General features: G+C 42.6%; 1 protein-coding gene and 1 long non-coding RNA gene across 3 annotated transcripts in view; one reads left to right on the top strand and one right to left on the bottom strand.

Moving 5' to 3' along the window:
* LOC310841165 (uncharacterized protein) overlaps positions 1 to 16,750 on the bottom strand; it is a gene marked incomplete at its 5' end in the record, with an annotated part of 115,414 nt that extends 98,664 nt beyond the window's left edge. The window contains 4 exons of the mRNA XM_083731752.1: positions 11,182 to 11,298; positions 12,611 to 12,727; positions 13,270 to 13,347; positions 16,729 to 16,750. Of these exons, the coding sequence (XP_083587878.1) occupies positions 11,182 to 11,298; positions 12,611 to 12,727; positions 13,270 to 13,347; positions 16,729 to 16,750 (334 nt within the window). The remainder of the gene's footprint in view (positions 1 to 11,181; positions 11,299 to 12,610; positions 12,728 to 13,269; positions 13,348 to 16,728) is intronic.
* The window catches only part of LOC310842182, a 245,512-nt gene that overhangs the window by 157,490 nt on the left and 66,540 nt on the right, over positions 1 to 21,482 (top strand). The gene's annotated exons all lie outside the window — the stretch shown is intronic.

The raw sequence follows: 21,482 nt of genomic DNA, 5'->3' as shown, positions 1-21,482 counted from the left end.
CCCCCCCCATTGAACTGAAAATGCCTGAGTTGCCTTTTGTTTCCCTCTTCCCTCCCTGTTCTTTCCTCCTTGTGTGCCATTTTTTTTTAAAAAGAGATTGCACATACACCACTTGGTGAGCCTTTCCCCCCTGAAAAACAGGGTATAAATTATATAAACAATTTAATAATTTATTAATAAATAAGGTTTCTACTAACAGGTGTCTTGTTGCATCTTCTGATTTTGTTGACTAACTAAGAAAATACAGTGGTACCTCGGGTTAAGTACTTAAATCGTTCCGGAGGTCCATTCTTAACCTGAAACTGTTCTTAACCTGAAGCACCACTTTAGCTAATGGGGCCTCCTGCTGCCGCCGTGCCGCTAAAGCACAATTTCTGTTCTCATCCTGAAGCAAAGTTCTTAACCTGAGGTACTATTTCTAGGTTTGCGGAGTCTATAACATGAAGCTTATGTAACCTGAAGCGTATGTAACCCCAGGTACCACTGTAGATACTTGGGCCACTTTCTCATTTCTGCATTTTTATTTTTATTTTACATCTGTTGTTATTGTTTGTGTTTATTTATTGTGAATGATGGAACAAAACCACGAAATACAAGACAAACTAGAAGACACCCAAATGACCTGGTTAACACAACACCAACTACATGCCTTCTTAAACAACCCAACAGTAAAATCAGCAGCAACTAGGCCCCTGACAACCTTCGAAAACCTCCTCCTAACAACAAAGGGAAATGGTAAAGGGACGGTATCCGCAATATACAAAATACTACTCCAAAATCCCGCAAATCCCCTAGACACAATAAAAAAACAATGGGAGAATGACATAGGCTATGAGATTAACCCCACTCAATGGACCAGAATGTGGTCTAAACCCCCCTTTAAATCCATATCAACAAAAAGAAAAGAACTCACACTGAAACTCACCTACAGGTGGTACCTAACACCAAGGAAACTAGTGCTAATACACCCAGGAACCTCACCAAAATGCTGGAGAGGGTGCACCTCCTCAGGCACATACCTCCACATGTGGTGGGAGTGTCCCAAAATTCAACTATTCTGGACAACAGCCATACAAGAAATATGTAAAATAACTAAGCGAGTAATAGACATCACCCCAGAATTGGCCCTACTAAACATCTTCCAAGACAACAATGCCCATTTACACCACAAAGAACTTATAACCCACCTGCTCTCAGCAACCAGAAACATCATAACCAGACACTGGAGAGACCTGTCAGGAGTAAGCATGGACCAATGGTACCAAATAGTATGGGAAACAGCCCTACTAGAAAAATTAACTAATAAACTGAAACTGACACGGGGACAAACAGAAGAAGACGCCTTCACCCCGGTATGGCTCCCCTTTATCACATAGACAGCCCAACAGGACAATGACAATAATCCACCAACAGCATACAAATCAATATGGCTAACCTGATCCAAAACACCCACCCACCTCACTCACACATGAAAACAAAGATCACCACAGCCAATCACAAGCAAACAATCACACCCTAAGCCAACCCCAACCTCTCTCACCACCAAAGGAACACAAGTGAACAACACAAGCAACGCTGACACCAAACTCTACAAACATTAAACCTAATAGAAACACCGCCACCCGACCCCACCCCATCCATCCTCCCTCTCCCCCCCTTTCTTTTTTCTTTCTGTTTTCTTCTCCCCCTAATGCCTCAACAAATGAAACGGATTTGTAAAAACGTTACATGGAAGAAGAAGAAGAAAAAAAAAATACGAGGCACTACACTTCTGTAAAACAAGAAAATCCTTAATAAAAATATTTAAAACAAAATTGTAGGGTGTGGTTTTTTTTGGGGGGAGGTGTCACAAAATAGGGGAGGAGCACATAAAAATACAAGCATCACAGAAGCAACCATATTAAGCAAAAAGGAATCCAAAACTGCAGACCAGAAGAAAAGCCAATGGAAAAGATTCTTTCTTTGTAGGTACAGTGGTACCTTGGTTCCAAAATGCCTTTGTACTCAAACAACTTGGAACCCAAACGCTGCAAACCTGGAAGTAAGGGGTTCGGTTTGCAAACCTTTTTTCAGAAGCCAAAGGTGCTTCTTTTTGAGTGTTATACTTCCGTTTTGACTGCCACACTTCCGTTTTGAGTGCAACACTTCTGTTTTGATGGTTATGCTTCCGATTTGAGTGCCGCACTTCCATTTGGAGTGTTACGCTGAGGTCTGGCTGTTTTTGCTATTTATTTTGTGTCTTGGTTTTTGCGGTTCTTTATGTTTTGTTTTTGTGATTGTGTGTAACCAAGTTCAGCTACTGATTGACTGATTGTGTGACTGAAGTAGATTGTTTATTGCTTTCACTTTATGGATCAATGGTCGCTTTAGATGGTAAAATTCACGTTAAATTGCTGTTTTAGGGGTTGTTTTTAGAAGTTTGGAATGGATTAAACCATTTTGCATTACTTTCTATGGAAAAGCGCGCCTTGGTTTTGTAATGGACTTCCGGAACGAATTAAGTTTGAGAACCAAAGTACCACTGTACTGCAATTGCGCTTGCATCAGACTGCATTAAAGCAAATCTCCTCAACAACACTCCGCTTCCTTTCCATCCAGAAACCGTGAACGTGGCAGCTGATTCCGTGAGATGATGGGAAATCTGTTAATTGATATGGAATGGGAAAAACCACACCCAAAGTACAGCACACGTTGTGATTGTTTGAGAAAGGATATTCTTCAGGTAAATCCTAGGAAGTTCTCCAAGATGAATAAATGCTGACAATTGCTGGAAATACCTGCTTGCAGCATTTCCCACTCAGATGCACAAATGTGTGTTTCAGCATCTTTTTGGCACGGCAACACTCTAAGTAGAGAGAACCTCCTTGTTCCATCCAAACTCCTCTTCCTTCTGCCTTAGAGTGCCTTCCCTTTGGCAGAGATCTCAGAGGAAACTGCAGCCATGAGGTTCCTTTACCTGAGCTTTGCTCTGCTTTTCATCCACTTCTACGTTGTTGCAGCTAAGAGAGCAGCTCCAGCTCAGATGGGGGAGCATCTGCTCCGAATACAGAAGGTCTCAGCTTGAGTGCCAGGTATTTCCCCCTCCAGAAGCCCTGAAGAACAGTTGTGTGTCCGTGTAGACCATTCTCTCTTATGTGTCTTATAGTTCTTTATTATTTTCCCCCAAACATTTTCACAATGATATTCCTATCAAATAGTTTCTACGCAAACCTTTTCTACTGCATTATATCTTTATCTATTACAAAACGTTTCTGTACTAAAGTTATTTTATCATTTCTGCTCCACGGCTTTTATCCTGCCCACAATTTCATCTGACTACAGTTTCCTTTTTTAAATCCACAAAGGCCTCCATTCTTTAGAAACATTCATCATTGTGATCTCTCAATTTCTGTCCATATGATATTCTAGCTACTGTACATAAATGCTTTCATGCTTTTTGGGAATAGCCCATTTCAACATTTTCTTCATTTCATTATATATTGTTTCCCCAAAACCCATGGAAAGACAGCCTTATTGCATTAATTCCAAAACAGGGAATGGACAATCTACTTATTAACAACTATAGGCCTATCACACTCCTAAATAATGATTATAAATTATATGCAAATATTTTAGCCAAAAGATCAAAAAAAGTCTTCCAGATGATTATACACAATGACCAAGCTGGCTTTTTGCCCGGCAGGCACATTTATAGCAACACTAGAAACATTATAAACTTATTAGAGTATTTAGACTTAAGAATAGAAAAGAAGGCAGTCTTGATGGCCATAGATGCTGAAAAAGCTTTCGATAGGGTCTCCTGGAAATTTATGAAAGGTCTATTATACCATATGGATTTTGGTATGCAGTATATAAAAGGGCTCCTGCCAACCTAGCAGTTCGAAAGCACACAGTGCAAGTAGATAAATAGATACCGCTCCAGCGGGAAGGTATACGGCGTTTCCATGCGCTGCTCTGGTTCGCCAGAAGCGGCTTAGTCATGCTGGCCACATGACCCAGAAGCTTTACGCCGGCTCCCTCGGCCAGTAAAGCAAGATGAGCGCCACAACCCTAGAGTCAGTCATGACTGGACCTAATGGTCAGGGGTCCCTTTATCTTTATATAAAAGCAATTGAAGCAATATATTCAAAACAAAAAGCTAAAATTATAATAAATGGAAATTTATCACAGGAGTGTGAAATCAGTAAAGGGGTCAGACAAGGTTGCCCACTACCCCCCTTAATTTTTATATTAACTTTGGAAGTTTTATGTAAAGGAATTAGGGAGGAAAAAGAAATAAAAGGGATTGTGCTGGGAAATAGAAGTTACAAAATGAGGGCATTTGCTGACGATCTAATTATAACTATGGAGCAACCAAAACAGAATTTAACAAAGGCGTTGGAAATAATATATGGCTACGGTAAAGTTGCAGGGTTCAAACTGAATTTAAACAAAACAAAACTATTAGTTAAAAATTTGTCACCAGATGAAAAAGCAGAATTAGAAAAAATAATACAAATTAAAATCCACCCCAAAATCAAGTATTTAGGATTAGGGATAACACCAAAGAATATTAACTTGTATGATGATAATTGTATTAATTGTTGGAAAGATATCAAAAGACAGTTGGAGACATGGACAAGCTTAAATTTATCATTCCTGGGCTGTATTTCCGTAATTAAAATGATAGTCTTACCGAAGGTACTCTTTTTATTCCAGATGATTCCAATTATAAGAAAGACCAACAGTATTGACAAGTGGCAAAAAGAAATTTCCAAATTTTTGTGGAAGGGTAAAAGACCAAGAGTAAAGCATAAGAAGAAGAAGAAGAAGAAGAAGAAGAAGAAGAAGAAGAAGAAGAAGAAGAAGAAGAAGAAGAGGAGTTTGGATTTGATATCCCGCCTTTCACTCCCCTTCAGGAGTCTCAAAGCGGCTAACAGTCTCCTTTCCCTTCCTCCCCCACAACAAACACTCTGTGAGGTGAGTGGGGCTGAGAGACTTCACAGAAGTGTGACTGGCCCAAGGTCACCCAGCAGCTGCATGTGGAGGAGCGGAGACGCGAACCCGGTTCCCCAGATTAGGAGACTACCGCTCTTAACCACTACACCACTACAGTATCTATATTAATAGATACTGTAGAAAGAGGTGGCTTCGGGTTACCGGATTTGAAGCTATATTACGAAGCTTCATGTCTTCTCTGGTTGAAAGATTGGTGTTTACTGAAAAATTGGGATATTTTGGATCTAGAAGGCCATGACACCCGTTTTGGATGGCATGGCTATCTTAATTATGGGAAAATAAAGGTGCACTGGAGTTTTTCAAATCATATAATAAGAAATGCTTTATATAAGGTGTGGGAAAAATACAAAAGATATTTGGAACAGAAAACCCCAAGATGGAACTCTCGATTAGAAGCAATCAGTATTAAAAAAAAAAAAAAAACATCAAAGAGAACTGGATAACTTATAACACAATATTAAGGGAGGAGGAGGGTCAATTAATATTGATAAGTTATGAGAAAATAAAAGATCACTTTTCTAGTTGGCTAGATTACTTCCAGGTGAATGAAATGTTCAGACAGGATAAGCAGATAGGTTTTGAAAAGGAGCCTTTAAGATTTGAAAGAGAATTACTGAATAGTAAAACTAAAATAATCGCAAAAATGTATAGACTTCTTTTAGACTACAAAGTAATGGATGAGGATGTTAAGGCTTCAATGATAAAGTGGTGAACGTGTGAAAAGATCAAGTTTTTTTTTGGGGGGGGGGAAATATACGATTAATTAAAAAAGATGATGGGGATAACTTTTACTAAAAAAACGGAGGCTTTTCTCTTAAGTATTATAGATAAAGAGATCCCAAAAAATCTAAGAGAGGTATTCTTGTATGCAACCGCAGCGGCTCATATACTTGTGGCCAAGGGATGGAAAGATCACGAGGCTCCAAAAATAACAGATTGGCAAATCAAATTACAGGAATTGGTGGAGATGGCTCAATTGACTAGTAAACTCAGAGGAAACTCAAAGCAAAAATTTGCAAAAAAATGGGATGGTTATAGAAGATATGTTCAAAAATACAATAATAGTTTGTGCTAGCATTCGAGTGATAAAGGAACTAAAAGGAGGTGGATAACAATTAAGGATTTATTATGTTTTCAGAATGTATTAGAAAAATTATATAGGTAGGTTTATTGTTTTGTGTACATTCAAATGTAAGATAAAATATATGCAAAGGGACTTGACAGGAAGTCAAACTTGAAGAAAAGATTTTGGAAGATAAAAAGGGAAAAAATATTTACCGTATTTTCATTATTATCATTTTCTGTGCGGGTGTGGGTATCTGCACATATGTGTGTTGTTGTAAGCAATGTTTGGGAGGAAATAAGACGGTAAGTAACAAACTAAATATCGATGTATGTAATTTTTATTTCTTAATTATATTTAGTGGTAGTATGGCTGTATTGTTTTTTGTAACATAAAATCATTCAATAAAAATTATTTTTAAAAAAACAACCTTTAGCTTTTTTGCATGTCCACCACGTTAAGAAGAATGAGCCATCTATTTGCTTACATTTCCAGCATTTACTTGAGACATTTTTATACATCTTGGCCAGTTTATTGGGCATTCAATACCACCTGCACCTCATTTTAAAATGATTTTCTATAAGTATAAAAGGAAAAGGAAATTTCATTTCCTTTTTCCATGACTTCTTTTCCAAGATTAATGCAAATGATCATTTTGGTCAAACATCTTGATATTGTATAAATTAGGCAAAGTCGGAATTGCTTCCTGGAAGTAAAGGTGACTTTATTGATTCAGCTAAGAATTATCAGTTCCATATTTGCAGAGAATATGGAACTGATAGATATTTAGATATTTAGGTATAACCATACCAAAGGATATCACCCAACTAGCCGTATGTAATATAAACAAAGTACCTAATGAGGTTTCTTTATATAGTGATAGAATTATAGAATCAGAGAATTGCAAGGGACCCTGAGGATCATCTACTCCATCCCCCTGCAATGCAGGAATCTCAACTAAAGCATCCCTGACAGATGGCCACCCAACCTCTGCTTAATAACCTCCAGCGAAGGAGCGTCCACAACCTCCTGAGGGAGACCATTCCACTGTTGAGCAGATCTAACTTTCATTAATTCCCGCCCCCCATATATCTAGTTAGAATCCCTTTTCTTGTAACTTGAACCGATTGGTTAGAGTCCTACCCTCCAAGGCAGGAGAAAACAAGCTTGCTCCCTCTTCCATGTGACAGCCCTTGAGATGGCTATCATATCGCCTCTCAGTCTCCTCATTTGCAGGCTCAACATACCCAGCTCCTTCAGCCATCTTCCACATAAGGCTCGGTCTCCAGAGCCTTGATCATTTGTCGGCCCTTCTCTGCTCCTCTGGTCAATATCCTTCTTGAATGCCAAATCCTCAGTTTTTAATTGATAATTGCATTTTTAGTAAGGATATTCTAACAGAATATCTGGAAGTAAATTTGGCTGGTTGGTTCAGCTGTTTCTGGAATCCAGGTTTCCGTTCTGTTCAGTTGAAATAAATATACTGGGAGTCGAGTGTGGATTTCATGCTCTTTATTCAGCTCATAGTAGTGAGTGTTGGGATACTGCCAGGGAGTCAGGGGCATCAGGCAGCCTCATCAGGCAGGCCTCCATTGTCATCTCTGGACGATCTCCAGACTTCCATCAGAACAGCATCAGTCAATTAGCTACACGAGCCTCAGACACATTCCAGGACTTGTGCAGGCCCTTTTCGCAGAGTTTCCACAAAGGAAGATTCACCCAGGAAAGCGTATTTACAGCTTTATTCAACATTGGTCAGAACAAAGGAAAAACATGACTGCTTGCTTCGATGTCGAGGAAACAGCCAGAAACAAAAGCTATATACAAAACGGAAACTCCTTGTGAGCAGGAAGTACGCAGGCATGTGACACACAACAGCCTGCTTCCTTTTTAAGGTGGAACGGAAATATCCTAACATCGAGGAATGAAAGTTCCCCCCAAATATCTGCTTTATATACATTATTTACACAATGTACGCAAGTGATTGGCTAATTCTGGGATTCTCCTGTAGGCCAATCAGGTTGTGGATTCACTTCCACCTGGAGCTGGATTGGGTGGCTCCTGCGGACCAATCATACTGCTGCATTGTTCTGGACCAATAAGACTGCTGCATTCTGAATCCTATTCTCCTAGGACCAATCAGACTACTGCATTTTGGATCCTATTCAACTTAGTACATAACATCAGTGTTTCTAAACTGTGACACACCCGAGGCTTGCCCAGTTTACTGGAATTTCTGCCAGACAACAAAGCCTTAGCACAGGGAACATGGATGGATTGTTAGATAACAAAATCTCAGACCCATCTTCAGCCCCCTGTTCTTGTGGTCTCCTCCTCCTCCAGTGGGGGCAGCATTGGGCAGAGGAAGCATGGCTAATGGGTCCAGGGGGGGGGGGCAGCCTGACCTGCCTCACCATCAGCTCCCCTCCTCCTCTGCTTCCATGGACTAAAGCGCAGCTGCCTCATTTTCACCAAAGACATTTGTCTTTGGGTGCTGAGCTCTCACAAGAGCCAGCTGACTGGCGAGGGAGCTCAACACAAAAACCGGGACATCCAATCAGAAACTGGGATAGCTTCCGTAATTCCGGGATGTCCCAGTTGAATCAGAACTGTTGATGGATAAGCAATCTTGACTTGACATTAGGCATAGTGGATCTGTGACCCTCCGATTGTTGTTGGGCAGATATGATGCGCTTCCTCTGGAGGTGGGTCATATTTAGTCATAAATGCTTTTTTTAAAAAATGAAAAAATACAATTTTAGATTTGCAGGTTAATATGCGTTTAACATATTGATTTTTATTTCATTGCCTGCTTTCACAAATGGATTGATCAGGACCACTTCCACAAGCAAAGATCCAGAAGAATCAGCGTAGCAATCAGGCTTTCATACCTATGGATGTGGGCTGCTCACTGATGTCACTCAAGGGCACAGCACTGTGCACTGAAGCCACAGTAAGTAGGAAGAGTTAGACCAGGAGGGCAGCGTTTGGTGAGTTCCTCCTCACAGAACCCCCCTTTTCCTCTTACATTGATTATTGTCCTGAATAAAAGAAAGAAGGAAATCTGTAATCGATTGCACTTTCAGGAGCCTGGAGTCGGAGTGCTCACCTTCAGGAGATGAGGGGGGGATCAAAGAATTATAGTGTTGGAAGGACTCAATGGAACATTTAAGCCCACCCTGCAATGCAGGAATATGTAGCAGAAAGGAAGAGGACATGCAGGCCCAGCCCCAAAAGAGATGTCAGTGGAATTTGCAAGATCAATGCCGACATCTCCTGGCCCATTCTGGATGTCAGGATGGGCCGCTGACAGCTGCTGACTTTGAGGACTCCATCACAGGCTAGCATAGATCTATTAAATTATTTCTCATCTCCAGCCTCAGATTGCAGTTGCTTCTCAATTAATTTCTCCAGTATTTCTAAGAGGCAGAATGAACTATCACCATTGTGTGTATCTGAAGAAGTGTGCATGCACACGAAAGCTCATACCAATAACAAACTTAGTTGGTCTCTAAGGTGCTACTGAAAGGAATTTTTTCGTTTTGTTTTTACTACGGAAGAGCAACACAGCTACCTACCTGTAACTATCACCATTGTTGCCATTCAAGAATTCCTCCCCTGGTTCCGGTCCTTAGGGACCATGAGGTTCCTAGCTCCGGTTCTACTGCTGGATATTGTGATGTATTTTGGTACTTCAGCTGAGGTCTGGTGAGTACAGAATGAAGTGGGACTCTTTGTTTCCAAATCACATATGTGTTGTTTCAGTAGCAACAGACGGCTGGTTCATCCTCATTTACTGAGTGTTGTCTTAACATTTTGGAAACTTAGATAAGAGCCGCCATTTTTTACTGCCCATGGGAAGTGCAGCCTGCACAGTTTGCACCCATACAAACATCTGTGGTATCAAAATTCCCTGTGCACAGAGGAAAACCTTGAGGCTCTAAAGCTTAAAAGAAGATGCAGAACCAAGAAGTGCTGCATCAAAACTGAATCCAAATTTAGACATCTAAAAATAGGGTTAATATGTCCTGATTTAGAAAGTGATTGACCACTATTCCCTTTAGCACAAACAAAGCCCTGCTTCTGCTTCCGCCAGTGAAGATGCAGAGTGCAGATCAGGAAAACAGGATTAAAAATGAGCAAACATTCACAGGTGAGTGGGACCAACTCATGGGTATCACTTACTCCTACAGCAGCGTGCATTACGGCCACAGGGGACCAATGAAACCTCTCCAAAGGGACACTCTGCAGTGATTGGGCCCTGGCAAAATCCTCCCAAGTATCTACACAATGAAGGTTCATCTGTGGAAAAGAGAAGGAAGTAGATTTTCATCATTTGAGAGAACATCTTGTGCAAAACAGAAACGTTAATTTGACGGGCGTTTTGTTTTGAGCATTGGAATAGCACTTTCAAGTATGAGAACCTGAGGTCCTGGACTAAGAAATGGGAGACCAGCCTTCAAATCCAGCCTCATCGTGAGACTCCCTCGGTGGCCTTGGGCCAGTCACTCACTCTTAGCCTAATCCGCCTTGCAGGGTTGTTGTGAGGATTAAATTAAGAAGAATCAAAGGAGCCACTTGGAGCTCCATTGAGAAGAACCTGGGATATAAATGCAATGAAAAAATATTCAAAGCCCTTCTGTAACAGCAAGTCAGTATTACTATGTCCCATAATGCTGATGGGGAGATCGAGGCTGAGAGTGAAAGTGTGGTTATCCATAGGCCAGCTGGTGAGCTCATGGTGGATTCTCACAGACTTGGACTGTCAGGCATGGGAAGTCCTGATTTGACTGATGCCCCTGTCAACATTATTTTTGTACTTCAGGTGAGTTCTGGTGAGTGCAGAATGAAGTGGGAATCTTTGTTGCTTAAAAGAAGATGCAGAACCTAGAAGTGCTGCATCAAGACTGAATCCAACTTTTTACTTCTAAAAATAGAATTAATATGCCCTGAGTGTATTATTAGCTACTCTGATCCACAAACTATTCAGTGATTATTTCCTTTAGCAAAAATATAGCTCTGCTTCCTCCAGTGAAGATGTAGAGTGTAGATCAGGAAATCAGGATTAAAAATGAGCAAACATTCACATGTGAGTGGGACCAATCATGGGTATCACTTACTCCTACAGCAGCGTGCATTAGGGCCACAGGAGACGTTTGTAATCTCTCCAAAAGTACAGTTCGCAGTCCAGGAGGCCTGGCAAAATCCTTCCATGAATGTACACAATGTAGGTTCATCTGTGCAAAAGAGAGGGAAGTCGATTTTCATTATTTGAGAGAACTCCTTGTGCATTTGACTGATGTTTTGTTTTGAGTATTGGAAGAGCACTTCCAAGTATGAGAGCCTGAGGTCCTGGACCAGGAAATGGGAGACCAGCCTTCAAATACAGCCTCATCATGAGGCTCACAGAGTGGCCTTTGGCCTCTCAGGGTTGTTGTGAGGATTAAATTAGCAAGAACCACAGAAGGCACCTTGAGCTCCATGGAGAAAAAGGTGGGATATAAATGCAATGAGTTAATAAATATTCAAAGCCTTCTGTAACAGCAAGTCAGTATTATTATGTTCCATAATACTGATGGAGAGATCGAGGCTCAGAGTGAAAGCGTGCTTTGCTAAAAAGCTGGTCAACATCATCAATCTTACATAGTATGGTCGAGTTTGGAGGGAGCTCAATCATTCATTCATTCATTCATTCATTCATTCATTTCCTGCGTCTTTTTCTCTATTGCAAAAACAAAACAAAAACAAGTTTTCAGAGGCTTAAATTTCAATTGCCTTGGGAGACACTCAAATCAGTTTTCCTTCTTAAAATCTGGGTTCAGAACTGCCCACAGACAAGAATGGATCTATGAAATGATTTCTCATCTCCATCCTCAGATTGCAGTTGCTGGAGATGAGAAAGCTATTTATTTCTCAAAGATTTCTAAAATACAGCAATTTCTATCACCATCTTTGCCTTCCTAGTATTCCTTGGTGATGGATGCACCCCTGGTTCAGGTCCTTTGGGACCATAAGGTTTCTAGCTCCTATTCTACTGTATTTTATGGTGTATTCTTCCACTTCAGGTGAGGTCTGGTGAGGATTAAGCGGTACTCTTTGTGGCCAAATCACACTTGCGTTCTTTCAGCAGCAGCAGACAACTGACTCATCTTCACTTACTGAGCACTATCTTAAAATTTTGGAGAGTTAGATCAGAACTGTCAGTTTTCATGCCCATAGCAAGTGCAGCCTGCACAGTTTGAATCCATATGAACACTGGCGGTATCAAAATTCCCTGTGGACAGATGAAAACCTTGAGGCCCTAATGCTTAAAAGAAGATGCAGAACCTAGAAGTGCTGCATCAGCACTGAATCCAAATTTAGACATCTAAAAATAGGGTTAATATGTCCTGATTTATAAAGTGATTGACCACTATTCCCCTTAGCACAAGAAAAGCCCTGCTTCTGCTTCCGCCAGTGAAGATGCAGAGTGTAGATCAGGAAATCAGGATTGAAAATGAACGAACGTTCACAAGTGAGTGGGACCACCAACTCATGGGTATCACTTACTCCTACAGCAGCGTGCATTAGGGCCACAGGAGAGCAATGTATTCTCTCCAAAGGGACAGTCCACAGACCTTGGGGCCTGGCAATATCCTCCGAAGACTCTACAGAATGGAGGTAAATCTGTGCAAAAGAGAGGGGAGTAAATTGTCATTATTTGAGAGGACTTCTTGTACAAAACAGAAACATTAATTTCATGGACATTTTGTTTTGAGCATTGGAAGAGCACATTCAAGGTAGTAGCCTGAGTTCCTAGACTAGGAAATGGGAGACCAGCCTTCAAATCTAGCCTCATCATGTGGCTCCCAGGGTGGTCTTGGGCCAGTCACTCACTCTGAGCCTAATCTGCCTCGCAGGGATGTTGTGAGGATTAAATTAGGAAGAGCCATAGCAGCCACCTTGACCTCCATGGATATAAATGCAATGAGTAAATAAATAAATATTGAAAGCCTACTGTAACAGCAAGTCAGTATTATTATGTCCCATAATACCGATGGGGAGATCAAGGCTGAGAGTGAAAGCATGGCTAACCCAAGGCCAGCTGGTGACCTCATGGTGGAGTTTTACAGATTTGGATTGTCAGGCATGGGAAGTCCTGATTTGACTGATGTTCCGGTCAACATCATCAATGTTACATAGAATGGTTGATTTGGGGGGCATCTTACCGGTCCTCATGGGCTTGCCGTCCGGAAGGTCGTCATGATGGGTTGAGTTCCCGTTGCTCAGTCCCAGCTCCTGCCCACCTAGCAGTTCGAAAGCATGTCAAAGTACAAGTTTATAAATGGGTACTGCTGCAGCAGGAAGGTAAATGGCGTTTCCGTGCGCTGCTCTGGTTTTGCCAGAAGCAGCTTAGTCATGCTGGCCACATGACCTGGAAAATCTGTCTGCAGACAGAAGAGGGCAGATAATGAAAAAAAGAAGAAGAAGAAAAAATTGCAGATAATGCACCCACAGACCCACAGAACTGGTGACTGAGTCAGCCTTCATTCCATTCTACTGAAGGTTCCTCTTTGCTTTCAACATCTGCTAATCAGAATTACAGCTGTTCTGAGCTTCAGAAATAGATTGTCATTTGTGTCCTCTCTGAGAATGGTATTTTCTGGAATCTCCCCAGTAGTGTTGCCAATGTGTCTGCAAGCAGGTATTTCCTGCAGCTGTCAGCATCTGAACCATCCAGGCCATTTTTTTTTAACTCATCCTAGGCAATTTATTCATCTTGCAGACCATTCCAAGATTTATCTGCAGAACAATCTTTCTCATCCTGTTCTCTTTCCATATCAATTAACAGATTTCCCTTCATCTCACAGAAGCTGCTCCCAACTTCATGGTGCCTGGATAGAAAGGAAGTGGAATTTTGGGTAACAGCTTGGCCATAATGCAGTTTGATGCAACCTCTTTTGGTTGGGCTGTTCAGTTCGACTGCAGTTTCCATACCTACCAAGAAAGAAACGTTTCAGTGTGCTTTCCTCCTCCTGTGCACCTTTTTGGATGCATTTTGCTTAACATGATTGTTTTTGTTATGTGTGTTGTTTTATATCCATTGCCCCCATTATATGCTTCTCCCCACTATGTTTTCCAGCCAAAAGGCTTCCAGAGTGGCTTATGCACAATTTAAAAACCAAGAAACTAAACATGGAACACAAGCAAAAAAGGACAGGAAGGGAAGAGGAAAACAAAAACCAGAACTCCTTACCGGTTTCTAGACAATCATGGCCCACTGGCCCAGTTCAGGGCCAGGAGGGGCCTGATTCAGCTTGGACTCCAGCAAAAGCAGATGCCTTGAGCACTGCTTCCTTTAGCGAAACAGCAGTGTTGAGATGATAGGAAATCTCTGGCAAAGGCATTGAAACCTAGGAAAATGCATCACAGGCTGAGACTGAGACTGAGGAGCCCATAGCGGTTAAGGGTTCAGAAGCTGAACGCCTGCAGTTATTTGAACTGGGCGATTGTGACGATGATGACACTAAGGATCTTGATGTTATAATGGTGAAAAGGTGGAATGTGTTCAGCTTGGAACCACAGTGGTACCTCGGGTTACAAACACCTCAGGTTACAAACGCTTCGGGTTACAGACTCTGCTAACCAGGAAATAGTACCTTGGGTTAAGAACTTTACCTCAGGATGAGAACAGAAATCTCATGGCGATGGCAGCAGGAGGCCCCATTAGCTAAATTGGTACCTCAGGTTAAGAACGGTTTCAGGTTAAGAACGGACCTCCGGAACAAATTAAGTATATAACCAGAGGTACCACTGTATCTCAAATGGCCTAGTAGCCGAACAAATTGGCTCCCGAAAACTGCAAACCTGGAATAATAATAATTTCCAATGTATTTCTGATCAATAAAATAAATTCAATGTGGCATGAGCAAATTTTTATTCTGTTCAGCTTGGAAAAGAGGAGACTGAGAGGAGATGTGATAGCTCATTTTCTCCTGCTCTGGAACGTAGGACTCAAAGCAATTGATTCAAGTTACAAGGAAGGAGATTCCAACTAAAAATATGGAAAAACTATTTGACATTAAGAGCTGTTCAACTGTGGAACAATCTCCCTCAGCAGCCTGTTTACTGGCATTTTTATTTTTTAAAAAACCCCACCATACAGTTTTTACATTTCTTATCATCACCTATATTTTGACTCTCTCAAGTCATTGAGTTCCCTCCATCCCTCCAACCTGACTTTCTAACTTCAGTTTGTAGTTTCACCCTCATTTCTCATTTCCCCTATCTACAGCAGTACCTCAGGCTACTGGTTACATACACTTCAGGTTACATACGCTTCAGGTTACAGACTCCGCTAACCCAGAAATAGTACCTCGGGTTAAGAACTTTGCTTCAGGATGAGAACAGAAGTCATTAGTTTGCACCAGGCGTCCTATTGGGAAGACCCAGTTTTCCGAGTGCATGTTCTGGAAGTTGGGCAATAGGGGCAGTACAGGATTCCTTTTGGTGTACCGACCTCCCCACTGCACCAAGGATTCCCTGCCCGAGCTGCTTCAGGTCGTGGTGGATGTTCTCCTGGAGACACCTAGCTTGGTCATCCTAGGGGATTTTAACATCCATGCCGACACGACCTTACAAGGGGCCGCTCGGGACTTCGTGGAAAGCATGGCCTCCATGGGGCTGTCCCTGAATAAGTCTGGCCCAACCCATAGCCGTGGACATGCCTTGGACCTGGTGTTTACCTCTATGGATGTTGATGATCTGACACTAAGTAAAAGCGAAACGAAAGAAGTGCCATGGTCAGATCACTTCCTGGTGCAACTGGACTTCTCTCCCCTCTGCAGGGAGGTGGGACCAATTCGGATGGTCCGCCCCCGCCACTTAATGGATCCAAATGGTTTCCAGAGAGTGGTAGGGGATGCTTTATCCCATGTTGATGGCCTTTCAGCTGATTCCCTGGTGGCCCGCTGGAATGTGGAGTTAATCAAGGCTATTGACTGTTTGGCTCCGAAGCGCCCTCTCCGATTGCATGGAGCCCAGACAGCCCCGTGGTTTTCCACAGATCTGAGGGCAATGAAACAATCGTTGAGACGGCTAGAGTGCCAGTGGTGGATAACTCATTCCGAATCTGACCAGACACAGGTTAGAGCTCAACGTCGAGCCTACCAAGTGGCGATAGCGACGGCGAAGAAGAATTTCTTCGCCGCCTCTATTGCATCTGCAGAAAACAGCAGCAGGAGACTTTTTCAGGTAGTTCACAATTTAGCGGAACCACCTGCAACATCGGGGCCCAGTATGGGCCACATGTTCTCCTGCAATGATTTTGCAAAGTTTTTTGCAGATAAAATCACTCAGATTCGGGAAGAGGTAGACTCCACCGTGGGAGCAGGGCCGGGGTGGAGAGTGCTAGAGTTTTGTCTAGTCAAGTTGAGTGGGATCAATTCCAGTCTGTTACCTCCGAGGATGTGGACAGGCTGCTTGGACGAGTGAAACCAACCACCTGTCTCCTGGATCATTGCCCATCCTGGCTTATAAAAGCTAGCCGGGAAGGACTGGGTGATGGGCTTCGTGGGGTGGTGAATGTTTCCCTCCGTGAGGGAACCTTCCCAGACCCGCTGAAAGAGGCGGTTATTAAACCGCTTCTTAAAAAACCATCTTTAGATGTGGCCACGATGGCCAAATACCGTCCAGTCTCAAATATTCCATTCTTGGACAAGGTGAATGAGCGAGCGGTTGCTGAACAACTCCAGGCACGCCTAGAAGAAGCGGACCATTTGGATTCCTTCCGGTCGGGATTCAGGCCTCATCTTCAGGATGAGAACAGAAATCATGCTCCGGCAGCACGGTGGCAGTGGGAGGCCCCATTAGCTAAAGTGGTGCTTCTGGTTAAGAACAGTTTCAGGTTAAGTACGGACCTCTGGAACGAATTAAGTACTTAACCTGAGGTACCACTGTACCTTTCTTTTTATTTTCATAACCCTTATAATTGTAAATATTCTTTTCCTTTTGACTAGCAAACCTTTAAATCAGTCCTGTTAGTGTTGTTAAATGTTTACAATGTTCTTTCAAATACATAATAAAATTGCTCCAGTCTTTTTCAAACTTTTGGTCTCTCAGGTCTCGAACCTTCCCTGACAATTGACTTGGAGGTTTTTAAGCAGAGGTTGGATGTCCACCTATCATGGATGCTTTGGCGGAGATTCCTGCATTGCAGGGGCTGGTTTGGATGACTCTTGGGGTCTCTTCCAACTCTCCAATTCTATCATTCCATGATTCTAAGAAGACTTGTTCCCAGCGCATAACTGAATAATGTGATCTGTGATTCAGTACGTATGAAAACAGTAGTGATGCCCTTCAGCTGAGGGACCTGGTCCTGTTGTTGAGGAGCAGGGGAAGCAGTGTCATTTTTCTGGGAAGGAGCAGGTGAGGTTCCTTCCTCCACCAGGAATAGCTCTTGCTGCGAAGGAGGAGCTGTGGTGTGTTTCTGCTGAAGGACTTGTTATTGCTGGGATACAGTACATGACGTGTCTTTCCACACAGGCACTTGCTGACTTGAAAAAGGTTATCCTGCAGGTAAATCTTGGGATGGTGTCCAAGACAAATAAATGGCCTAGGATGAGTTAAGAGAAAAGGAGCCTGGGCGGTTCAAATGCTGACAGTTGCAGGAAATACCTGTTGGCAGCATTTCCCCCTCAGGCACGCAAATGTGTGTTTCAGCATCGTTTTGGCATGGCAACACTCTAAGTAAAGAGAAACTCCTACCTCCTTGCTTCATCCAACTTCCTTCTGCCTTAGAGTGCCTTCCCTTTGGCAGAGATCTCAGAGGAAACTGCAGCCATGAGGTTCCTTTTCCTGAGCTTTGCTCTGGTCTTCATCCTCTTCCACGTTGTTGGAGGTAAGAGGGCAGCTCAAACTCAGCAGGGGGGACGGGACACCTGTAGTGCATGCAGAAGGTCTCAGGTTCAATCCCTCTGCCAGAAATCTGGGGAACTGCTTTGTAGCTCAGACCAATCCATCTATTTTGGTTTCTCTCACTTCAGCATTGAGATCAGTCCACCACATTCTGGCACTAATTTGTGATATTTTTGGAGGGAAAGCCCTTGTGAATATCAGGGGAGGACACAAATGGGAAATTATTTCTGAGGTTTAGAACAGCTGTAATTCTGACTGTCAGGTTTTGAAACCTTCAGAAAAATGGAATGAAGGCTGACACAGAGGCCAACTATCTGGGTCTTTGAGTACTTTATCTGCTAATTTTTCTTCCCTTCCATTAAAGGTAAAGGTGAGGTCTAGTTGCAGATGACTCTGGGGTTGCGGCGCTCATCTCTCTTTACTGACCGAGGGAGCCGGCTTACAGCTTCCGGGTCATGTTGCCAGCATGACTAAGCTGCTTCTGGCAAACCAGAGCAGTGCACAGAAACACCATTTACCATATTTTTCGCACTATAGGACGCACCGGACCATAGTAGGGGGAGAACAGGAAAAAAATAATTCTCCCTCATTCTGCTTAGTGCCCCCTCAGCGAAGCTGCAGGAGAAACGGTCCCCCTTCCATTTCCCCTTCCGCTTCGCTGAAGGGCCGGTGCGTAGCTCTCCCTCTCTGCTGAAGCCAGAAGAGTCTTGCTCTCCCGGCTTCAGCAAAAGGAACCCGAAGCCTTTGGAGCGCATCACAAGGTCTCGCTGCACCCCAAAGGCTTCAGGGATAGCCACCTGCTGGGCTTGCATGTCCTCTTCCTTTTTTACTCCATTGTTCCATTACATCATAATGATAAAAATAATAACGATAATAATTTTGTTATTTGGACCCCACTCACCTTACTGGGTTGCTACAGCCACTCTGGGCGGCTTCCAGCATATACAGAAACATATTGAAGCAGCAACACCTCTTAACTGCTGCCAGAACCCTCTTCCAAAATCCGGGGAAGAAATGAGAACAACCATGAGGGAATGAATAACTAAAATCTGGGCCATACATGGTGAGAATAAGAGAGGGCAGACAATAAGGAAATGCCTTTGCCAAGAAATGAAGTCTTTTTAGAAGTTACTGAAGTAAGAAGGCATAGGAGAGTATAAAGCTATTCTTGTTACTCAGAACCTTTCAATATTATTATTATTACTATTATTATTATTATTATTATTATTATTATTTGTGTTTGGAATTTGTATGGAAATGTGGTCCTAGTGTTTAATTCTAGATATATTTTTCTACTTGTATTTTATTTTGATTGGCATCTGTGATTATACGTTGTTTTGTTATTGTCAGGCTGTTGCCAGCAACCCCCAGCCACTTGCCAGGAACGTACAAACACAAGGAAATGTTTCTTACCGTCCTTTTATAATTCAGTCATTACAGAGAGACTATAGAACCCAGCCTCTTGGATAATGGCATTGTCCCGAGTGAATCTCCACCCTCTACCCCCGTCTCTCCCACGTCCTCATTCATCACTTCTACAGGTGCTGCTACCTGCCCTCTGTCTTTGAGCTCTTTGCTCTCAGACTTTCAAGGCTCAACAGGTTCTGGGAAATGGAGGGTCTGGAATGCTTTCTAAAAACACTATGTCCATCAGCTGTTGCCCCCCCCCCGGTGCTTCCTCCTCCTCATCTCCCATCATTTCCCAATCCCCCCCCCCATCTGCCTCTGAGCTGTGACCTCCCTCAAGCCCCTGTTGTAAATCTAAACTATCTTCCACTTCCTCCTCCCTGGAAGGGTCAAGCTGAGGAGGCTGTCTCCACCATTCCTCCTCTGCCCAGTCCCTGACAGTTATGAATTAATGTGTATGAATGAAAGTCGAAAAGAATGAAAGACCCAGATGATGACTGACCCTGGGATCTTGATCACTAGGCAGCAATAGCCCTTCCTGGCTCTTCAGTTCCTCCACACCCTGGAACCTCTCTGAGTCTCTTCTCTCATTCACAGAAATTCCTACACCTCAAAAAAATTTCCTGAGTCCTACTCAGAGTAGACCCATGGAAATAAATAAACCTAATGCAGCCATGTCCATTAACTTCAATAGGAAATCAAATCAATCTTTATTACGGCCCAGAGACCCAACAAATCGTTACAAAGCAATGCACAATTCATACAGCCTACCTCCAAGTTAAACAAGCATTTTGTTCAAAAGATAGGGATCATTGGTTGTTGCAACCACCAATAAAAACTTTGCCACTGCTAATGTTCTAGCATTTGTCCGGTCTTCCAATAGAAACCTGACATGGTGAGCCTCTGATTTTCCCGGGAAAGGTACCAACAAGGGTAGTATCAGTTCAGCCCTGGCTTGCTCATATTTTGCACAGTGCAACAAAATATGTTTTATGGAATCAATGTCTAGAGCACACGAGCAAAGTCTGTCCTGGTAGGGAACTCCTCTCAACCTGCCATCCAACACTGCAGAAGGAAAGACGTTTAGTCTGGCTTTGGTGAAAAGCCTTCGATAATTTGCTACTGTCAAGTTTTTAATGTAAGATGTTAACTGAAAGACATGCCCATATTGTACTCCTACTGCCAGCGGACTACAGACCGTGTGTGATCGAGATCTCAAGTCACTGTGTGCATTATCCCATAATCTTTGCTTTAACGTCTTTAGGACGCCTTCATAACCCAGGAAATACAGGATGGGTGACAGACCAATAGAGGTGTCTTTTCTAGCCATGATCAATAGCACTAAATGCCACCCTCAATTATTTGTGGTCACCCACAAGGCAATGGCTCCTTAAAAATCAGCTTCAATTCTGTCATGCTTTCAGTCTGGGTTGAGTTCAGCCTGTCCCACCCATGTTCCCATAACCTGTGTGCATGAAAGGCACTGGCTGCAATTATCTGTTCCTGAGACTACTTGATGAGGACTTCAGTAAAGAGGGATTTTCAGCAGATAAGATGTTCTTTCATTGGAGTTGGGTCATATTTAGCAGTAGGCGCTTTTGAAAAAAAAAATACACATTCAATTTCAACATTGTGAAATTATTTTGTGTTTATTCATCTGAGCAAACTGATATTTATTTCATTGTCTGCTTTCACACATGGGCAGATTTGCATCACTTCCAGAAGCAAAGATCCCGAAGAACTGGCATAGCCATCAGACGTTCACAACTATGGAGGTGGGCTGCTCACGGGTATCCCTCAAGGGCACAGCATTGTGTATTGATGCCACAATAACTCAGAAGATTCCGACCAGACGGACAGGGTTTGCTGAGATCCTCTTGGCAGAACCTTCCCAGTTTATCACACTCAGGCATTGTTGGTGGTTTATCCGCATCAAAGAAACAAGGAGATCTATCGTTGATGGCCCTAAAGTCAGGTTCCTCACCTTCAGAAGATGTGTAGAATTGTAGAGCTTGAAGGGCTCAAAATAACATCTAGTTCACCCCAGTGTCTCTATTTTCCAGGGATATCACTGATTTAGAGAAGCCATCCTGGTTTCTGATTTGATCCCAGAATATCC

Source organism: Podarcis gaigeae (assembly GCF_964106915.1).
Source record: "Podarcis gaigeae genome assembly, chromosome: 3".
In the NCBI taxonomy this organism is placed as follows: Eukaryota; Metazoa; Chordata; class Lepidosauria; order Squamata; family Lacertidae; genus Podarcis; species Podarcis gaigeae.
This window is presented reverse-complemented; position numbering and strand designations above follow the sequence as displayed.